We start from the raw sequence: 18,138 nt of genomic DNA on the forward strand, positions 1-18,138 counted from the left end.
TTCCTCCCACATGCTGGGCAGCACAGAGTCTCATTCATACCGCAGGCAGGTCACGGCCATGGGAATGTTGTGCTCCGTGCCCGGAAAATGGCAGCGGTATTTTCGCCCACAGTAGGGGCAATGGCCTGCCTTAGGGCCCTGCCTGTTCCTGAAGTTGGGGTCCCAGGCAGGACCTCCGGAGGGCAGGGGCTGGGAAACAGCGAGGCCCTGGCTGGGCAGTCAACCATCCTTTGTCCCAATGGCACTTTTAAAATGGTGTGTCAGCCTGGCCTTTGGGGTAACCTCTCTTTTATTATTTTTTTAAAAGATATTTTTATTGATTTCAGAGAGGGAGAGAGAGATAGAAACACCAATGATGAGAATCACTGATCGGCTGCCTCCTGCACACATCCTACTGGGGATGGAGCCCGCAACCCGGGCATGTGCCCTGACGTGAATGGAACCATGACCAGCTCTGGCCGACATAGCTAACTGGCTCAAAGACCCAGATCAGTGTTGCCATGTCTGGCCTGTGGAGACCTAGATGGCCATCGGGGAGGAAGGACGCAGGGGCTGGCGGAAGGCGTGGCTGAACCTCTCACAGCCTGGCATGCCTTCACCCCTCTGATCACGAGAACGAGGCTGCAGGGGAGGAACATGGTTTCCTCCTGAGCCTCCCCTGGGAGGTGAGGAGAAAGTCTTCAAGTAGGAGCTGGTTGCAGATGAGGTAAAAAAGCAAAGGGAGACAGGTCTAAGGGTGCAGTTCCAAGGCCTGAGACCAGTGAGGAGTTTCGGCCCCCTCCTCACTCAGCAGAGCACCACAGACACAGGGCCTCGCTCCGCCTTACCTCAGAGAAATGGTGTGGCACTAAGTCTGGGCAATGTTAAGTCCTAAATATCTCACATGTCTACGGCTCCTGCCTCTGGGCCCTGGGTTTGAACTGTGCCCTGCCATGTGCTCACTGGACCGTCTGGGCCTCTGCTTCGGCATCTGTAAAATCAGGGTAAGGAGAGCGTGCACCGCACAGAGTGGTTCTGAGGGTTGAGCCTGGTGCTTGTGAAGCATCTAGAAAGGCCACTGCAGCAGGACTACGTCAGCAGCTGCCGTGCTTCGAGGGTCCTCATCAGGGCCCCTCCCTCAGCATCCCACCTGCCAGCTCAGGATGCCCCCCGCCAGGGCCTCTGTGCCCAGACAGCAGATTTGCACCTCGCTTCCTGCTCAAAGGCCAGCTGCCTGGGTGATGGTTTTAAGCCCTTAGGACGGCACTCAAGGCTCCCCGTCTCCTCCTCATGTCCACATGCCGCCAGGCAGGGCGCATGCCTGTCATGCTCTGACCACACTGTGCTTCATGCCCATGACTCCTGCCCAGATTCCACACTGAAGTGGGATTCCTGCCATTGGTGGTGAGCCCCTGGGGTGGCTGAGGATGACATGGGAGCCCCTCCTGGGCAGGCAAGTCACACACTGTGTGTCTCATTGATTCCCACGACCACCCTGTGAAATAAGTCCTCTTTTTGCTTCATGTTACCAGGAGGAAACAGAAGCCCAGTGATCCTCCAGGTAGAACATGAGTAGTGGAGCTGGGATTAAGTCCAGATGTGGCAGTCCCCAAAGTCCCTGTGGTTCCACTGACTGTACAAACCTCTTGTGTCACTTTAGGGGAAAAGAGGTCTTCGAGCGGGGGTGGTCATGAGAGGCTGTGGACACGGCTCCCTCAGTAGGGAACATGGTGGGTTTGTGAGGTGTCGCTATAGCTCAGCTGGAACACGTTTCCAGAACTAACAAATTTGTCTTGGTCTCAAGAGAAGTTGTCAGAGTGGCAAGGGGAAGGGAAGTGGCAGTCACACTCACGCTGCGCAGGTTGGTGCAGACCTGCTGGCTCACCCTACTGGGTGGGGAGGGACAGCCCAGCCGCACCTCCCCCATCAGCTTCTCCTCACCTGGGCTCGGCCCGGGGAGCTCTGTGGTGACACACCCTGGAAGGTGGAGGCCGGGGGACGAGGCGAGTGTGGGTTGCAGACCACCTCCATGGATTCCAGCTCTTTCTCCTGGGCTCCCACTTCAAGTCTGCCTTCCTTTCCCTGCCACTCAAGCCTGGGGGATGGACCTGTGAAGGCCGCTCACCCAGCTCCCAGGCACTCAAGGTCTCACCCTCCAGTCCTGGTATGTCACTCTGAGGTTCTACTTCCCAGCCAACCCTCATGGGCATGGAGAATGAGTGTGTGGGTGTTGGATTAAATGAATGAACAAGCATTTGAATAAATTATATTTTGGTTGCTTTAGGCTTTAAATTTCAGAAGTAAAACCAGGGGAACTCATTTTTTCTGATCTTCTCTAAAGGATAAATTAATGAGTATTAAAACAGGTTCTCCCGAAGGGCCCCTATGTTCACAGCTTTAAAAAATAAAAAGTGGTGCCCTGGCTGGTTTGGCTCAGTGGATAGAGTGTCGACCTGTGGACTGAAGAGTCCCGAGTTCAATTCTGGTCAAGGTCACGTACCTCGGCTGCAGGTTCAATTAAATCCCTGTCCGCGTGAGGGAGCGGATGGGAGGCAACCAATTGATGTGTCTCTTTCATGTCAATGTTCCTCTCCCCCTCCTTTCCACTCTCTCTAAAAATCAATAGAAAAATATCCTCAGGTGAGGATTAACAACAATAAAAAATAAATAATAAAACTAAATAAAAATAAAAAGTGGTTAGAGCGTTGGCCTGAGCACTGAAGGGTCATGGGTTTGATTCCCAGTCAAGGACATGTACTTGGGTTGTAGGTTCCATCCTTGACCCCAGTTAGGGTATGTGCGGGAGGTAACCAGTCCATGTGTCTCTCTCACATCGATGTTTCTTTCTCTCCCCTCCTCCCTCTCTCCCTTCCATTCTCTCTCTGAAAAGCAATGAAAAAAGTATCATTGGGTGAGGATAAGTAAATAACATAACATAATGGCTCACAGTGTGGTGATTAAGTTATAATTGATACTGAATTGATGGTAAAGAGGCTGTGACTTTTTGTGTGATTTTGTGACTTTGAGAGTTTTGCTACTGGTACCCTCTCCCTGGGGGGCAGTGATGAGGCACAGGCAATCCCAGCAGGAGGGACCTCTGTCAGAGCTTCTGCCTCATGGTGACTCCCTGGCGGTGGGCCTCTGAGGAATGTGAGGTGCAGGAACAGCTGGCTGGGCAGCCATCGGTCCTATCAGGAAATCTAAGCTAATGTTATGTCCAACCGAAAAGGCCAGCCAAGAAAACAAAGTAGGTGCAGAACTGCAGTTTGAAATGAGTATCTGGTAGTCAAGGGATTGCTCAAGGTGATGGAGAAATTGGAAGGCGAGTTTCCTATCTGGTCCACAGGTCTCATTTATCTTCCAAACATCAGACAACCAAGTGGAGCCGTTACCACCCCCACCCCCTTACATGAACCTAGTTTTTAATTCTTTCCAATGAGTCATCCTTTAGCACTGGGGGCCAGGATTACTCTTTTCCTTGGCAGCCATGATAAACAAAGTGTCTGCTCCTGGGGCGGAGAGCAGGCTGGGGGAGGCAGCCTGGACATGCAGCCCGTTTTGCAAAGATAGGGACTTCGGGGTCAGTCCTGGCCCTAAATCCTGCCACTGCTGCCAGCTGCTTGACCTGGAGCAAGTTACTCACCCTGTGGGAGCCAGTGCTGTCCCCCGCAGAGCGGAGACGGACCCTGCTCAGAGCGGTGTCTGTGGAGGCCCAGTCAGGCCAGGCTGGTCATTCTGTTTTACTTTGCTTTCATTCCAGCAGTTACATAACAGCCCTTTTCATATTTCAAAACAAAGTAATTTTGTTCACATTCATCTGATCTTTACAAGTCTAGCTTTTCAAGGTCTTTTTATATGTTTCAGACCTTTATCCAGCTTTAGGCCCCTCACTCCAACACCAAGCCTCCTGAAAGAACACGGAGGAAAAGGTGATTATTCATGCCAGAATAGAACAGAACAAAAAAACACAAGTAAAATATATAAAAATCTTAATTTCTTTTAATACAATAGTCTAGAAAAATCTGTAAATCTGTTTTGAAACCACTGTCTTTTCTTATTCAAAAAATTCTAGCAATTTTTCTATTTCATTTTCTTCCACATTATTACAATCACTTCCGGGTCTTGTGAAATTTCCAGGCTGCACACTGGCTCAGGGCAAACCGGTTTGGCTAGTGACAGAGGCTTGGCAAAGCTCACCGCCCCTCCCCAGCATCTGTTTCCCCCCAGAGGCCTCCAAGGGTATGAACCTGTGGAGGCTGGCAGTCAGGAACAGCTGGATAAGGGCTGAGGCCACTTGGCCTTTTCTCCAAGGGTAATCCTAACGTTTGGTCAGATGCCTGGCTTCAGCCGAGAGCCTCGTCCAAGAACATTATGATCTCAGCTCCTGCTGGCTTCACACTAGGACCTCAACCCAGACACCTCCCGGGCAGCAGCTGGGCAGGGCACATAGTTCCTGACATGCTCAGACGGTCCCTCGTTCTCAGCCTTGAGGATGAGAGAGGGAAGAGCAGCAGTTTGGCCTCAGGCCACTGTAGGTTTGTCTTCCAGGTCTAGCCTATGCTGTCTGGGATCGTTAAGCTGATCAGAGCCTCCATTTCCTCCAATATAAAGTGGGAATGACTCTGGCTGTTGTGAGGCAGCGATGATGTGATGTGTATATTCAGTGCCTGGCAGGCAGCGCTCGGTGAATGGTAGTTAGCACCACGGACAGACGGCCCTGACAGGGCAGTGCCCAGAGCGACGTGTGGGGCCTCAGGAGCCCACCCCACCAGGAGGCCGCCCGTGCTCCACCTGGGGCTTTCCTGTTTAAGGTGCTGACGAGAACACAGACACAGGACATGCAAGCCAACCATGGAGCATGCAGGACCTTTTTATTTAGTCAGTCTTTATTTTAAATGTGTGCTTTTGAAACAGTTTATTAAATAAGACCTTTCAAAATTCAATTCTCACAATATTTACAGTAAATTTTGTGCAAGCATATATTGACTGTGAGCTTCTGGCTCCCTCTTTCACATTAATAATTTACAAATCTGTATTACAACAAAACCCCAGCTACTTCACTTATTGTCTCTTAAGCCTAGCTTTGTTTGACAGGTACCAAACTAGGATAAGGGGTTGCTAGGTAAGAGCTAATTCAAACCCAGAGAGAATAAAATGTTTTACTTATCAAAAAGGATTAAACCAAGGCCTTGATTTGCAATTGAAAACATGTGTCCCATGATGTTGTGGGACAGTATTTAAGCAACCAAATAAATTTCCAATGGCTATTGTGCCTTTGTTTTTAAAAATATATTTACACTCATCTCTTCTAATCAAATAAGCAAAACCAGAAAAGACAAACTCTAATAGACTTTGGACTGTCTGGGAATGTTATAAACGTAATTAGACTAAAGAATGAAGGGCATCAGATGGGCTGCCGGCTGACCCTCCCACGCCAGCATTGGCCAGAGCTGCTGCCAGAAGGTCCAGAAGGTCCCCCAGGGCCCACACCATCTGCCTCAGGATTCCACGCTGCACAAGGAAGAACATGAACCTGTGCCCCAGCCAAGGAGGGTGAAACCCTGCCAGGTACCTCTCTGGGTGGAGAAACATCTGGTTGAAGAACACAACACCCAGTATTGTAAGAAGTAAAGGTTCCTACAGAAGACAATAACTCTTGATTTGGAAACTGCAAGAGAATATTTGGGACCAACATTTTATAATTTTTCTACCTTTTCACTGAATACTTTAATAGGAAATTACGAGTGACAGCTTATTAGAAAATAAACTGAACAATTTTTTAGTCATTTGACACTTTTTTATGCATTTAATAATCTACCCTCCCAATGACAATGTTCCTTTATTTATAAAAATGGTTTAAAGACCTGTGTGACCCTTTGTACATTCTAGGTATCCTAATGCAATGATTCCTACGCTGAAACACTTTCACCACAAAACATTTTCCCTGTGATAAGATTTATGAATGAAATATTCCAAATGTTCATGAATGCTGTGGAAGTCAGTGTGAAACATCCATGACTATAGCTGGAACTATGGTTTTGAATCACCTGTTCCGAGTTTTCAAGTGAGCAGGTCACACCATCCAGTCCGCTACGCCGCTGTGCCCTTGGAAATCCTTGGTTCTGAGCTATCCCTACTGCAGGGGGAGTGGGCGGAGTGGGGGGCGGTGCCAGGAGTCAGGAGTGCTGAGGACATCCCTTGTGATGGAATGTGGGACAGTGAGCAGAAAGGAGGGCTGAGCAGGGGACTGGGCATCGATTTCCTGGTACGTCAAGAACCACCAATTAGAGCTAAAAGACATAAGCAGGGAACAAGAATATCTAGTGACTGAACACACGGGTCTTGTTTTCTCAGACCTGTCAGTGCCTTAAGGAATTTGCCCAAGAGCAGGTAAGCCAAACAGTCTTGTGCCTTCTGCCCAGGCCCAGCTCTCCTGAGAATTCCTCCCTCTTTGAGGATTCAGTGGCCCATCACATGGGCTCCTCAGGGGTTCATAGGCACTGGGAGCTCAGGGTGGCTTTTCAGCAACAAAAAGTTACAATTGCTTTTATTAATAGCTCTGATTTCACATAATCACAGACTTGATTAAACTGAATATATAATTCTAGGTTAGTTTCTTTTCATTAAAATGTTCATATTCCATATTCCATCTACACGGAACAATAAACTGAGAAAAACAGGCACCTCACATGAGACGGTGACTGGCCAGGAACTGGGTGAGGCTTCAAGGGGCCGTTTTCTTCAAGTCGCGAATCTGTTTAATCAAGTAGTTCTTCTCATCAGTGAACTGCTCATCGTCCGTCCTTTCTTTTTGGAAGCTGCTCAGAAACTCAATGAGTTTGGGTTGATTTTTTAGCAGAATCTCCACAATAGGCTGTGTCTTGTGAGGACTGGCCACAAATACCTGAAACATAAAGAAACAAATATGGAGACAAGCAATGCACACCAGGGACAGCCAGACCCTACTTGTTCATGTGTACCTGTGTTAGTATAATATAGAAAGCTGGGTCACACTGCCTTTATTAAGGAAAATCAGTAATTCCCCATTCATATCCATTTCCTATACATTACATAAAACTATATTTGATATATTTAAAATTATATCTTATACTTATATATTTAAATTATAATTAAATATATAATTATACATTAAATATAATATATACAGCATATATTTAACACAATATCCTATATAATAAAAGACTAATATGCAAATTAACCATCACCCCACTACACCCATAAGCCACGCCCACAAGCCACGCCCACAAGCCAATCAGGAGCAAATATGCAAATAAACCCACAGAGAGCAGGAGGGAGGCTTGGGTTACCCCGGCAATGGAGGAAGCCAAGCTTTCCACCTGCCCTTGCCGGCCTAGACCCAAACAGAAATGGCGGCAGCCACGGGGCTGGAAAGAGCAGGAGGCTAGGGTTGCCCCCGGCAATGGAGGAAGCCAAGCTTTCCACACACCCTGGCCGGCCAAGGCCTCCGCTTAAGGCTACAAAGTTTCAATTATAGAAGATGCCGCCACAGAGCAAGCAGAAGACTTGGCTCCGCTCCAGGCTACAAAGTTTCAATTGTAGAACATAAATAAACCCCAGATACCAGGGCCTCCACTTGGGTTGCTGGGGGGCATGGCCAGCCTGCAAACCACCACAGGCCCCTCGCCCAGGCCGCCCAACGCCCCAAGGGAACCCCCACCCTGATGCGGGACACCCTTCAGGGAAAACCAGCTGCCCCCCACCCGTGCACCAGGCCTCTATCCTACCTAATAAAAGAGTAATATACAGATTGACCATCACTCCAACACACAAGATGGCTGCCCCCATGGGGTCAAAGATCCTGCCCCCATGTGGACACAAGATGGCCACCACAAGATGGTCAGCAGGGGAGGGCAGTTGGGAGGGACCTGGCCTGCAAGGGAGGGCAGTTGGGGGCGATCAAGCCTGCAGGGGAGGGCAGTTAGGGGTGACCAAGCCGGCAGAGGAGGGAAGTTGGGGGCGACCAGGCCTGCAGGGAAAGGCAGTTGGGAGGGACCCAGGCCTGCAGGGGAGAGCAGTTGGGAGGGACCAGGCCTGCAAGGGAGGGCAGTTGTGGGCGATCAGGCCAGCAGGGGAGGGCAGTTGGGAGGGACCAGGCCTGCAAGGGAGGGCAGTTGGGGGCGATCAAGCCTGCAGGGGAGGGCAGTTAGGGGTGACCAAGCCGGCAGAGGAGGGAAGTTGGGGGCGACCAGGCCTGCAGGGAAAGGCAGTTGGGAGGGACCCAGGCCTGCAGGGGAGAGCAGTTGGGAGGGACCAGGCCTGCAAGGGAGGGCAGTTGTGGGCGATCAGGCCAGCAGGGGAGGGCAGTTGGGAGGGACCAGGCCTGCAAGGGAGGGCAGTTGGGGGTGATCAAGCCTGCAGGCGAGGGCAGTTAGGGGTGACCAAGCCGGCAGAGGAGGGAAGTTGGGGGCGACCAGGCCTGCAGGGAAAGGCAGTTGGGAGGGACCCAGGCCTGCAGGGGAGAGCAGTTGGGAGGGAACAGGCCTGTAGGGGAGGGCAGTTAGGGGTGACCAGGCCTGCAGGGGAGGGCAGTTGGGCGGGACCCAGGCCTATAGGGGAGAGCAGTTAGGGGCAAACAGGCTGGCAGGGGAGCAGTTAGGCATCAATCAGGCTGGCAGGGGAGTGGTTATGGGGTGATCAGGCTGGCAGGCAGAAGCGGTTAGGGGCAATCAGGAAGGCAGGCAGGTGAGCAGTTGGGAGCCAGCAGTCCTGGGTTGTGAGAGGGATGTCCGACTGCCCGTTTAAGCCCGATCCCGGTGGGCAGTCAGACATCCCTCAAGGGGTCTCAGATTGGAGAGCGTGCAGGCTGGGCTGAGAAACACATACCCCCATGCACGAATTTCGTGCACCGGGCCTCTAGTATAATATATTTAATATACCTAATATGTAATATACTCATCTGGCTTAAAATTTAAAAAGGGCAAAGGTGAAAAGTCTTCCTCTCACCTTCCCTCCCCTGGAGGTCACCACTGTTTTCTCATGTATGTGGACTTTTATAATTTACAACTTCCCAGGCCCTTTTTCCCAGAGATTCTAGCTCAGCAGATCTGGGCTGCAGGTCTGGCATTCTATATTTTTATAAAGTTCCACAAAGAGTCTTATATGTACTCCTGGTTGAAACCATGATCCTGGACAAATAGTTTAGGAATACTATGAAAGGCAGCAAAAACTATAATAGTAAGACACAATCACTCAAAACTATAATATTGGTTGGTACAATGTTTTGCAATGGACATACTTCCTTGTTAGATGCTACTTATATGACTACATGACCAGAATACCCATAAAGGTATCAACTCCTCTATACCTCTCTGGGCTCTCTCATGTTCTCTCTCACACTTCAAAATGCAGACCCTGCCTCCACATCCTGTACCTCCATCAGTGCACTCTACTCCCAACATGCTAGGAACAGGATTGCTTATGACAGTGGGATCACAAGGTTGAGCCCTAAAGGATCCCCCAACCCAGCAGTTATGGGGAGGGAGAAAACTACACAAAGATGTTAAGAACTACCTGGCCAGTGTGGCTCAGTGGTTGAGCATCAACCTCTGAACCAGGAGGTCATGGTTCAATTCCAGGTCAGGACACATGCCTAGGTTTTGGGCTTGATCCCCAGGGCAGGGCATGCAGGAGGTAGTTGATCAATGATTCTCTTTCATCACTGATGTTTCTATCTCTCTCTCCCTCTCCCTTCCTCTCTGAAATCAATAAAAATATAAATCTTTTAAAAAGATGGTAAGAAACAATGAGGTTCTGAAAGGCTGCAGAGATTCAAAGGAGAGGAGTTTACATTGGATTTCTGCATTTGGAACAGGAAGGGCTCGTGGTGTAGATCAGCGGTCGCCAACCTTTCGGACCTCATGGACCACCAGTGTCCGCAGACCACCGGTTGGCGACCACTGGTGCAGGTGACATGAGAGCTAGTCTATGAATCAGATTTTCTATTTATTCTTTTTTTTGGGGGGGGGGGGCAGTAATTTTCTTTTTTTTTAAATAATTTCTTGGTGGAGGGAATAATGGCGGCGGAATAGACAGACGTGTTCCAGCCTTGTCCCGGAGCAGAAAGAAAGAACAGCTGAGGGACGCACAAGGAGTGTTTGTTGGCTGGTTGGGAGACAGCTGAATTCCAGAAGGAGGTGGGGGACTGCTGAACGGGGTTCCCCTGACCTGGCAGCACCAACTGCGGCTGGGTCCCCTCCCGGAGCTGCGGGCTTGGACGCGGAGTCTGCGCCATCTTGATCCGGAAAGTGGAGCTTATCTGAAGCCTGAGAATCCACAACTGCGGCACCCCAGGAACAGCTGCGAGCCCCAGAACAACGCTCCCCAACTGGCGCAAGCACACGGGTTCAGAGGAGCTCTACACTCCACCACGGAAAGGTCAGATTTCGCCTGGGATAAGGTGAGGTCTCTGGTCCCGGCGGGAGAGAGGAACGCGCGTTTTGCGGGAGCTGGAGGACCAGGGAAGTCTGTGCCTAGAAAAATCCGTGGCTGTAGGGGCTGGCGTGATCTGTGATTGTGGAAAGGGGTCCTCAGAGCTGCTAAGAGAAGGGCACTCTAAAAAGCAACCCATTTTGATCTGAAGTGCAGGGACACCCTAAGAATTTCAGGCTGTCCAGACTTACGCGCAGCCCGTGCGCTCCCTTTGTGCCTGGGTTTACTCGCAGTCCTGGAGTTCGCACACTTGGGCTTTTTCCTCTTCAAATCCTTGCTTCTGATTACTAAGCCCAATACATAGGATCACCCAGTTGGGGACACCCTGGGAGACTGCAGGGGAAAGTTGTTTTTCTGGAACCTGGGGATCAGAGCGGGGAGTGACCATCAGAGAGTCAGCTCTGAGGCAGACCACGCCCACAGGCCGGTGGCAGTGCCACAGGGAAAGAAGGCTCTAACACTGCCTAGAGAGGCCATAGATAGACCCGGAAGTCAATCCAGAAACACTGCCACCCAGGGGCTGAATCACAAATTGACTCTTGCGTAATCAAAAATAAAGGAATACGAGAAATTAAGACACACCGCCTGCTTAAAATCAGGACTGGCTTACAACACCGAAGAGCAGTGGATCGCAGGGAACTGCAATACTGTCTGGACTGAGAAACAGGCATGCCAAACAGAAAAACAGAGGAAGTGAATGACCTTCACTACTTCACATTTTATTTTTACCTTTTATTTTTTTATTTTTTTATTTTTTTTTATTTTCATTTTTTGCATCCTTTAATCAAGAAACTTTTTTTTCTTTTTTCATCACTTGATTTTACCTTTTTAATGATTACATTTTTATTTTCAATCCGTATTATTACTACTGCTATTTTATCTTTTTTTTTTTTAAAGTGTCATTTTATTTTCTCTTCATTTTATTTTGGGATTAGGGTTCTACATTCTATTTTTTATCTTTCCTTTAGCATCGTTTTACTCTATCTCAACTCTACCTTTAGGCCATCACTCTCTTCCTAACCTCCCCCTTTTCAGTGTCCTGTTTGTCTTACCCTTTTACTGCTTTAGATTTTCCCTATTCTTTCTGTTTACCCCTTGTTAAAATTTCACCCTACTTACATATCTAATCTCTAATCCCCTGCTCCAAGTCCACATACACCTCTCCCTTCGCTGTCTGAGCTATCCATAAACTTGTCCTTCTCTCTGTCCTTTTGTTGTTGTTTGCTTGAATGTAGATTATATCCAATTTTTATGCTGTTTTTGTGAGATTGTTTTGCTTATTCTTCTTTTGTTTATTTTTTTGTTTGTTTTGTGCTTCAGCTTTCCCTTGCCTCAATCCATATTAGTTGGTGTTGTAGTTTGTATTAATCCCCAGGCACTTGTTGCTGGCATTTGCTGGGATTAGTGATTGTTCTATTGGAGTTTTATCCCCAATATATATAGTCTGTTCCCCTTTCTCTCTTAGTCACTTTCTTGCCTCTCTTACTTTTTTTTTCTCTTTACTTTCCCTTTTCCCAATTTCATTTTCACACTCCTTTTTTCTTTTTTTCTTTCTTTCTTTCTTTTTTCCTCTTCTTCTTTCTCTCCTATCACCTAATTTGCCTTTCTCTGGTGGTCACCTTTATTGGAGGTTATTAATATCGTGAATACATTTCTGTTCAGTGCCTTGTGAGTTGTACCTGGTAGTGCTGTATTTTGTGCCTTTAAATCAACCCAGGAGAGAGAGAACTACATAACCAGACACCCAGAGAAGAGAGACCATGGGGAGACAAAGAAGCAGCCCGCATATGAAAGAAAAGCAGGCATCACCAGAAAAGGAAGTAAACGAAATGGAGGCAAGCAACCTTCCAGAAAAAGAATTCAGAGAAATGGTCATAAGGTGGCTGAAAAGAATGGAAGACAAATTCGACAATATGAGCAAGAACCAAGAGGAAATGAAGAAGAACCAAGAAGAAATGAAAAATGACATCGCTGCTGTAAAGAACTCAATAGAAAGCATCAAGAGTAGACTAGAAGAAGCAGAAGACCGCATCAGTGAGCTAGAAGACAAGATGGAAAAAAATACCCAAGAAAAGCAACTTCTAGAAAAAAAAATTAAAAGGCAGGAGGAGAGTCTAAGGGAACTTTGGGACAACACGAAACAAAACAACATCCGCATAATAGGGGTTCCAGAAGGAAAGGAAGCTGAGCAAGGAATAGAAAACCTCTTTGAAGAAATAATGACAGAAAATTTCCCAGATATAGGGAAGAAAAAACCCACACAAATCCAAGAAGCTCACAGAGTCCCAAGCAAAATGAACCCCAAAAGACCGACGCCAAGGCACATTATAATTAAATTGGCAAACACCAACGACAAAGTAAGAATCTTAAAAGCAGCAAGAGAGAGACAGAAAGTTACATACAAAGGAACCCCCATCAGACTAGCAACTGATTTCTCAACAGAAACTCATCAGGCCAGAAGGGAATGGAATGAAATATACAAAGTCATGCAAAGGAAGGGGCTGAATCCAAGAATACTGTACCCAGCAAGGCTGTCAATCAAAATTGAAGGTGAAATCAGGAGCTTCACAGACAAAAAAGGACTAAGGGAATTTATTACCACCAAACCAGCAATGCAAGAAATGCTAAAGGGTCTACTGTAAAAAAAAAAAAAAGAAAGAAAGAAACAGGAAGCGAAGAAGGAACACAGGGGTAAAGAATAGGAATGGCGACAAATAAGTACCTATCAATAATAACTTTAAATGTAAATGGATTAAATGCCCCAATCAAAAGACATAGGGTAACAGATTGGATAAGAAAACACGACCCATATATCTGCTGTCTACAAGAAACCCACCTCAGAAAAAAAGACGCACACAGACTGAGGGTGAAGGGATGGAAAAAGGTTTTCCAGGCAAATGGAACTGAAAAAAAAGCTGGGGTAGCAATACTTATTTCTGACAAATTAGATCTCAAACTGAAGGACATAACAAGAGATAAGGAAGGCCATTTCATAATACTAAAGGGAGCAATCCAACAAGAAGAAATAACTCTGGTAAACATATATGCACCCAATACAGGAGCACCCAAATACATAAAAAAACTCCTGGAGGATATTAAGGGAGACATTGACAGCAATACAATCATAGTAGGAGACTTTAATACCCCACTATCACCATTGGACAAATCCTCTAAACAAAACATCAGCAAAGAAACATCAATCCTAAATGACTCACTAGACCAGATGGAATTAATTGACATCTTCAGAACATTTCACCCCAAAGCCACAGAATATACATTCTTCTCAAGCGCACATGGGTCATTTTCAAAGATAGACCATATGTTGGGACATAGGCAAAGTCTCTTCAAATTCAAGAAGATAGAAATCATATCAAGCATCTTCTCAGACCACAGTGGCATAAAACTGGAAATCAACTACAATAAAAACAACCCAAAGAAATCAAACACATGGAGACTAAACAGCATGCTATTAAACCATGACTGGGTTACCAGAGAGATCAAAGAAGAAATAAAAAACATCATGACAACAAATGACAATGAAAACACTACAATCCAAAATCTATGGGACACAGCGAAAGCAGTCTTGAGAGGGAAGTTCATAGCTCTACAAGCCTACTGCAAAAAACAAGAAACAGGGGTAATAAATTACCTAACCCAACAACTCAAAGAGTTAGAAAAAGAGCAACAAGAAAAGCCCAGTGTAAGCAGAAGGAAGGAAATAATAAAGATCAGAGCACAGATAAACGACATAGAGACCAAAGAAACAATACAAAAGATCAACAAAACCAAGAGCTGGTTCTTTGAAAGGATAAACAAGATTGATGAACCTCTAGCCAGGCTCACCAAGAAGCAAAGGGAGAGGACCCAAATAAACAAGATCAGAAATGAAAGAGGTGAAATAACAACAGATCCCGCCGAAATACAAAGGATTGTTAAAAAATACTACGAACAACTCTATTCCAACAAACTGGACAACCTGGAGGAAATGGACATATTCCTAGAAAAATATAACCTTCCAAAACTCAATCAGGAAGAATCTAAACAGCTCAACATGCCAGTAACTATGGAAGAAATTGAAGCAGTCATCAAAGAGCTTCCGGCAAACAAAAGCCCGGGGCCAGACGGCTTCACAGGAGAGTTCTACCAAACATTCAAGGAAGAACTAAAACCTATCCTCCTCAGACTATTCCAAAAAATTCAAGAGGAAGGAACACTTCCCAGCTCCTTCTATGAAGCCAGCATCACCCTAATACAAAAACCAGATAAAGACAACACAATGAAGGAGAATTACAGGCCAATATCCCTCATGAATGTAGATGCCAAAATCCTCAATAAAATTCTAGCAAATAGGATCCAGCAGTACATCAGAAAGATCATACACCATGACCAAGTAGGATTTATCCCAGGAATGCAAGGATGGTTCAATATCCGCAAATCAATAAATGTGATACATCACATAAACAAATTGAGAGATAAAAATCACATAGTCATATCAATTGATGCAGAAAAAGCATTTGACAAAATCCAACACCCTTTCTTGATAAAAACTCTCAACAAGGTGGGAATAGAAGGATCATACCTCAACATCATAAAAGCTATATATGATAAACCCACAGCTAACATCATACTCAATGGGCAAAAACTAAAACCATTTCCCCTAAGAACAGGAACAAGACAGGGATGCCCACTCTCACCACTCCTGTTTGACATAGTACTGGAAGTATTAGCCACTGCAATTAGACAAGAAGAAGAAATAAAAGGCATCCAAATTGGAAAAGAAGAAGTAAAGCTGTCCTTATTTGCAGATGACATGATATTGTACATAAAAAACCCGAAAGACTCCATCAAAAAACTAACAGACTTAATAAATGAATTCGGCAATGTAGCAGGATACAAAATTAACACCAAGAAATCTATGGCATTTCTATACACCAACAATGAACTTACAGAAAGAGAGACTAAAAAAGCAATCCCATTTTCCATCGCACCAAAAAAATTAAGATACTTAGGAATAAACCTAACCAAGGAGGTAAAAGACCTATATGCGGAAAACTACAGGACACTGAAAAAAGAGATAGAGGAAGATGTAAACAGATGGAAGAACATACCATGTTCATGGATTGGTAGAATCAACATCATTAAAATGTCCATACTACCCAAAGCAATCTATAGATTCAATGCACTCCCCATTAAAATACCAACGGCGTATTTCACAGACCTAGAAAGAACTCTCCAAAAATTCATCTGGAATAAAAAAAGACCCCGAATAGCCACAGCAATCCTGAGAAAGAAGAATAAAGTAGGAGGGATCTCAATACCAGATTTCAAGCTGTATTACAAAGCCACTGTCCTCAAAACAGCCTGGTACTGGCACAAGAACAGACATATAGATCAATGGAACAGAATAGAGAATCCAGATATCGACCCAAACCAATATGCGCATTTAATATTTGACAAAGGAGGCATGAGCATACAATGGAGTCAAGACAGTCTCTTTAATAAATGGTGTTGGGAAAATTGGACAGATACATGCAAAAAAATGAAACTAGATCACCAACTTACACCATACACAAAAATAAACTCAAAATGGGTACAGGACTTAAATATAAGATGGGAAACCATAAAAATACTAGAGGAATCCACAGGCAGCAAAATCTCAGACATATGCCAAAAGAACTTTTTCAGTGATACTGCCCCTAGGGTAATGGAAGCCAAACAGAAAATAAACAAATGGGACTACATCAAAATAAAAAGCTTTTGCACAGCAAAAGAAACCATCCACAAAACAACAAGAAACCCCACTGTATGGGAGAACATATTTGCAAATGGTATCACTGATAAAGGTTTAATTTCCAACATCTACAGGCAGCTTATACAACTTAATAAAAGGAAGATAAATGATCCAATAAAAAAATGGGCAACGGACCTAAATAGAAGCTTTTCGAAAGAAGACAGAAGGAAGGCCAAGAGACACATGAAAACATGCTCAAAGTCACTAATTATCCGAGAGATGCAAATCAAAACAACAATGCGATACCATCTCACACCTGTCAGAATGGCTATCATCAACAAATCAACAAACGACAAGTGTTGGCGAGGATGCGGAGAAAAAGGAACCCTCGTGCACTGCTGGTGGGAATGCAGACTGGTGCAGCCACTGTGGAGAACAGTATGGAGTTTCCTCAAAAAACTGAAAATGGAACTCCCATTTGACCCAGTAATCCCACTCCTAGGAATATATCCTAAGAAACCAGAAACACCAATCAGAAAGGATATATGCACCCCTATGTTCATAGCAGCACAATTTACAATAGCTAAGATTTGGAAACAGCCTAAATGCCCATCAGCAGATGACTGGATCAGAAAACTATGGTACATCTACACAATGGAATACTATGCTGCCGTAAAAAAGAAGGAATTACTACCATTTGAAGGCACTTGGATGGAATTAGAGAACATTATGCTAAGTGAAATAAGCCAGTCAATGAAAGAAAAATACCACATGATCCCACTCATTTGGGGATAATGAAAAACATTATAAACTGATGAACAAAAAGATAGTTACAGAGGCAGTAAAGCATCAAACAGACTGTCAAATTACAGTGGTAAGGTTAGGGAGAGGTGGGGGAAATAAGAGATCAACTGAAGGACTTATATGCATGTATATAAGAGTAACCAACGGATGCAAAACATTGGGGGGTGAGGGCATATATGGGAGTGGGGTGGGGGTCGGGGGCAATGATAAGATATGTACACATATAATACCTTAATAAAAATTTGAAAAAAAAAATAATAATTTCTTTATTGATTAAGGTATTACATATGTGTCCTTATTCCCCCATTACCCCCCACCTCCCATTCATGCCCCCACCCCCCTGTGGTCTGTGTCCATTGGTTAGGCTTACATGCATGCATATAAGTCCTTTGGTTGATCTCTCCCCCTTACCCCCACTGTCCCCTACCTTCCCTGAGGTTTGATGTTGATTGATGTTTCTCTGTCTCTGGATCTATTTTTGTTCATCAGTTTATGTTGTTCATTATATTCCACAAATGAGTGAGATCATGTGATATTTATCTTTCTCTGCCTGGCTTATTTCACTTAGCATAATGCTCTCCATCTCCATCCATGTTGTTGCAAATGGTAAGAACTCCTTTTTTACTGCAGCGTAGTATTTCATTGTGTAGATGTACCACAGGTTTTTTAATCCACTCTTCTGCTGATGGGCACTTAGGCTGTTTCCAAATCTTAGCTATGGTGAATTGTGCTGCTATGAACATAGGGGTGCATATATCCTTTCTGATAGGTGTTTCTAGTTTTCTTGGGATATATTCCTAGAAGTGGGATCACTGGGTCAAATGGGAGTTTCATTTTTACTTTTTCTAGGAAACTCCATACTGTTCTCCACAGTGGCTGCACCAGTCTGCATTCCCACCAGCAGTGCACGAGGGTTCCTTTTTCTCCGCATCCTCGCCAGCACTTGTCATTTGTTGATTTGTTGATGATTGCCATTCTGACAGGTGTGAGATGGTACCACATTGTTGTTTTGATTTGCATCTCTCTGATGATTAGTGACTTTGAGCAGGTTTTCATATGTCTCTTGGCCTTCCTTCTGTCTTCTTTCAAAAAGTGTCTATTTAGATCAGTTGCCCATTTTTTGATTGGGTTATTTATCTTCTTTTTGTTAATCT

The 18,138-nt window shown here is 45.4% G+C and overlaps 1 protein-coding gene across 17 annotated transcripts in view; it reads right to left on the reverse strand.

The window, feature by feature from the left end:
* Window positions 1-4,833: 4,833 nt before the first annotated feature.
* The window catches only part of CAB39L (calcium binding protein 39 like), a 179,029-nt gene continuing 165,724 nt past the window's right edge, over window positions 4,834-18,138 (reverse strand). For 7 of the 17 annotated variants that reach the window (XM_080661937.1, XM_080661929.1, XM_080661924.1 and 4 more), the window contains one exon: window positions 4,834-6,883. In XM_080661937.1, coding sequence (XP_080518063.1) covers window positions 6,704-6,883 — 180 coding nt within the window. In that variant the 3' untranslated portion in view covers window positions 4,834-6,703. The remainder of the gene's footprint in view (window positions 6,884-18,138) is intronic. The other 10 variants (XM_080661939.1, XM_080661931.1, XM_080661936.1 and 7 more) reach the window with 2 other exon arrangements.

Source organism: Plecotus auritus, assembly GCF_963455305.1.
Source record: "Plecotus auritus genome assembly, chromosome: 3".
NCBI lineage: Eukaryota > Metazoa > Chordata > Mammalia > Chiroptera > Vespertilionidae > Plecotus > Plecotus auritus.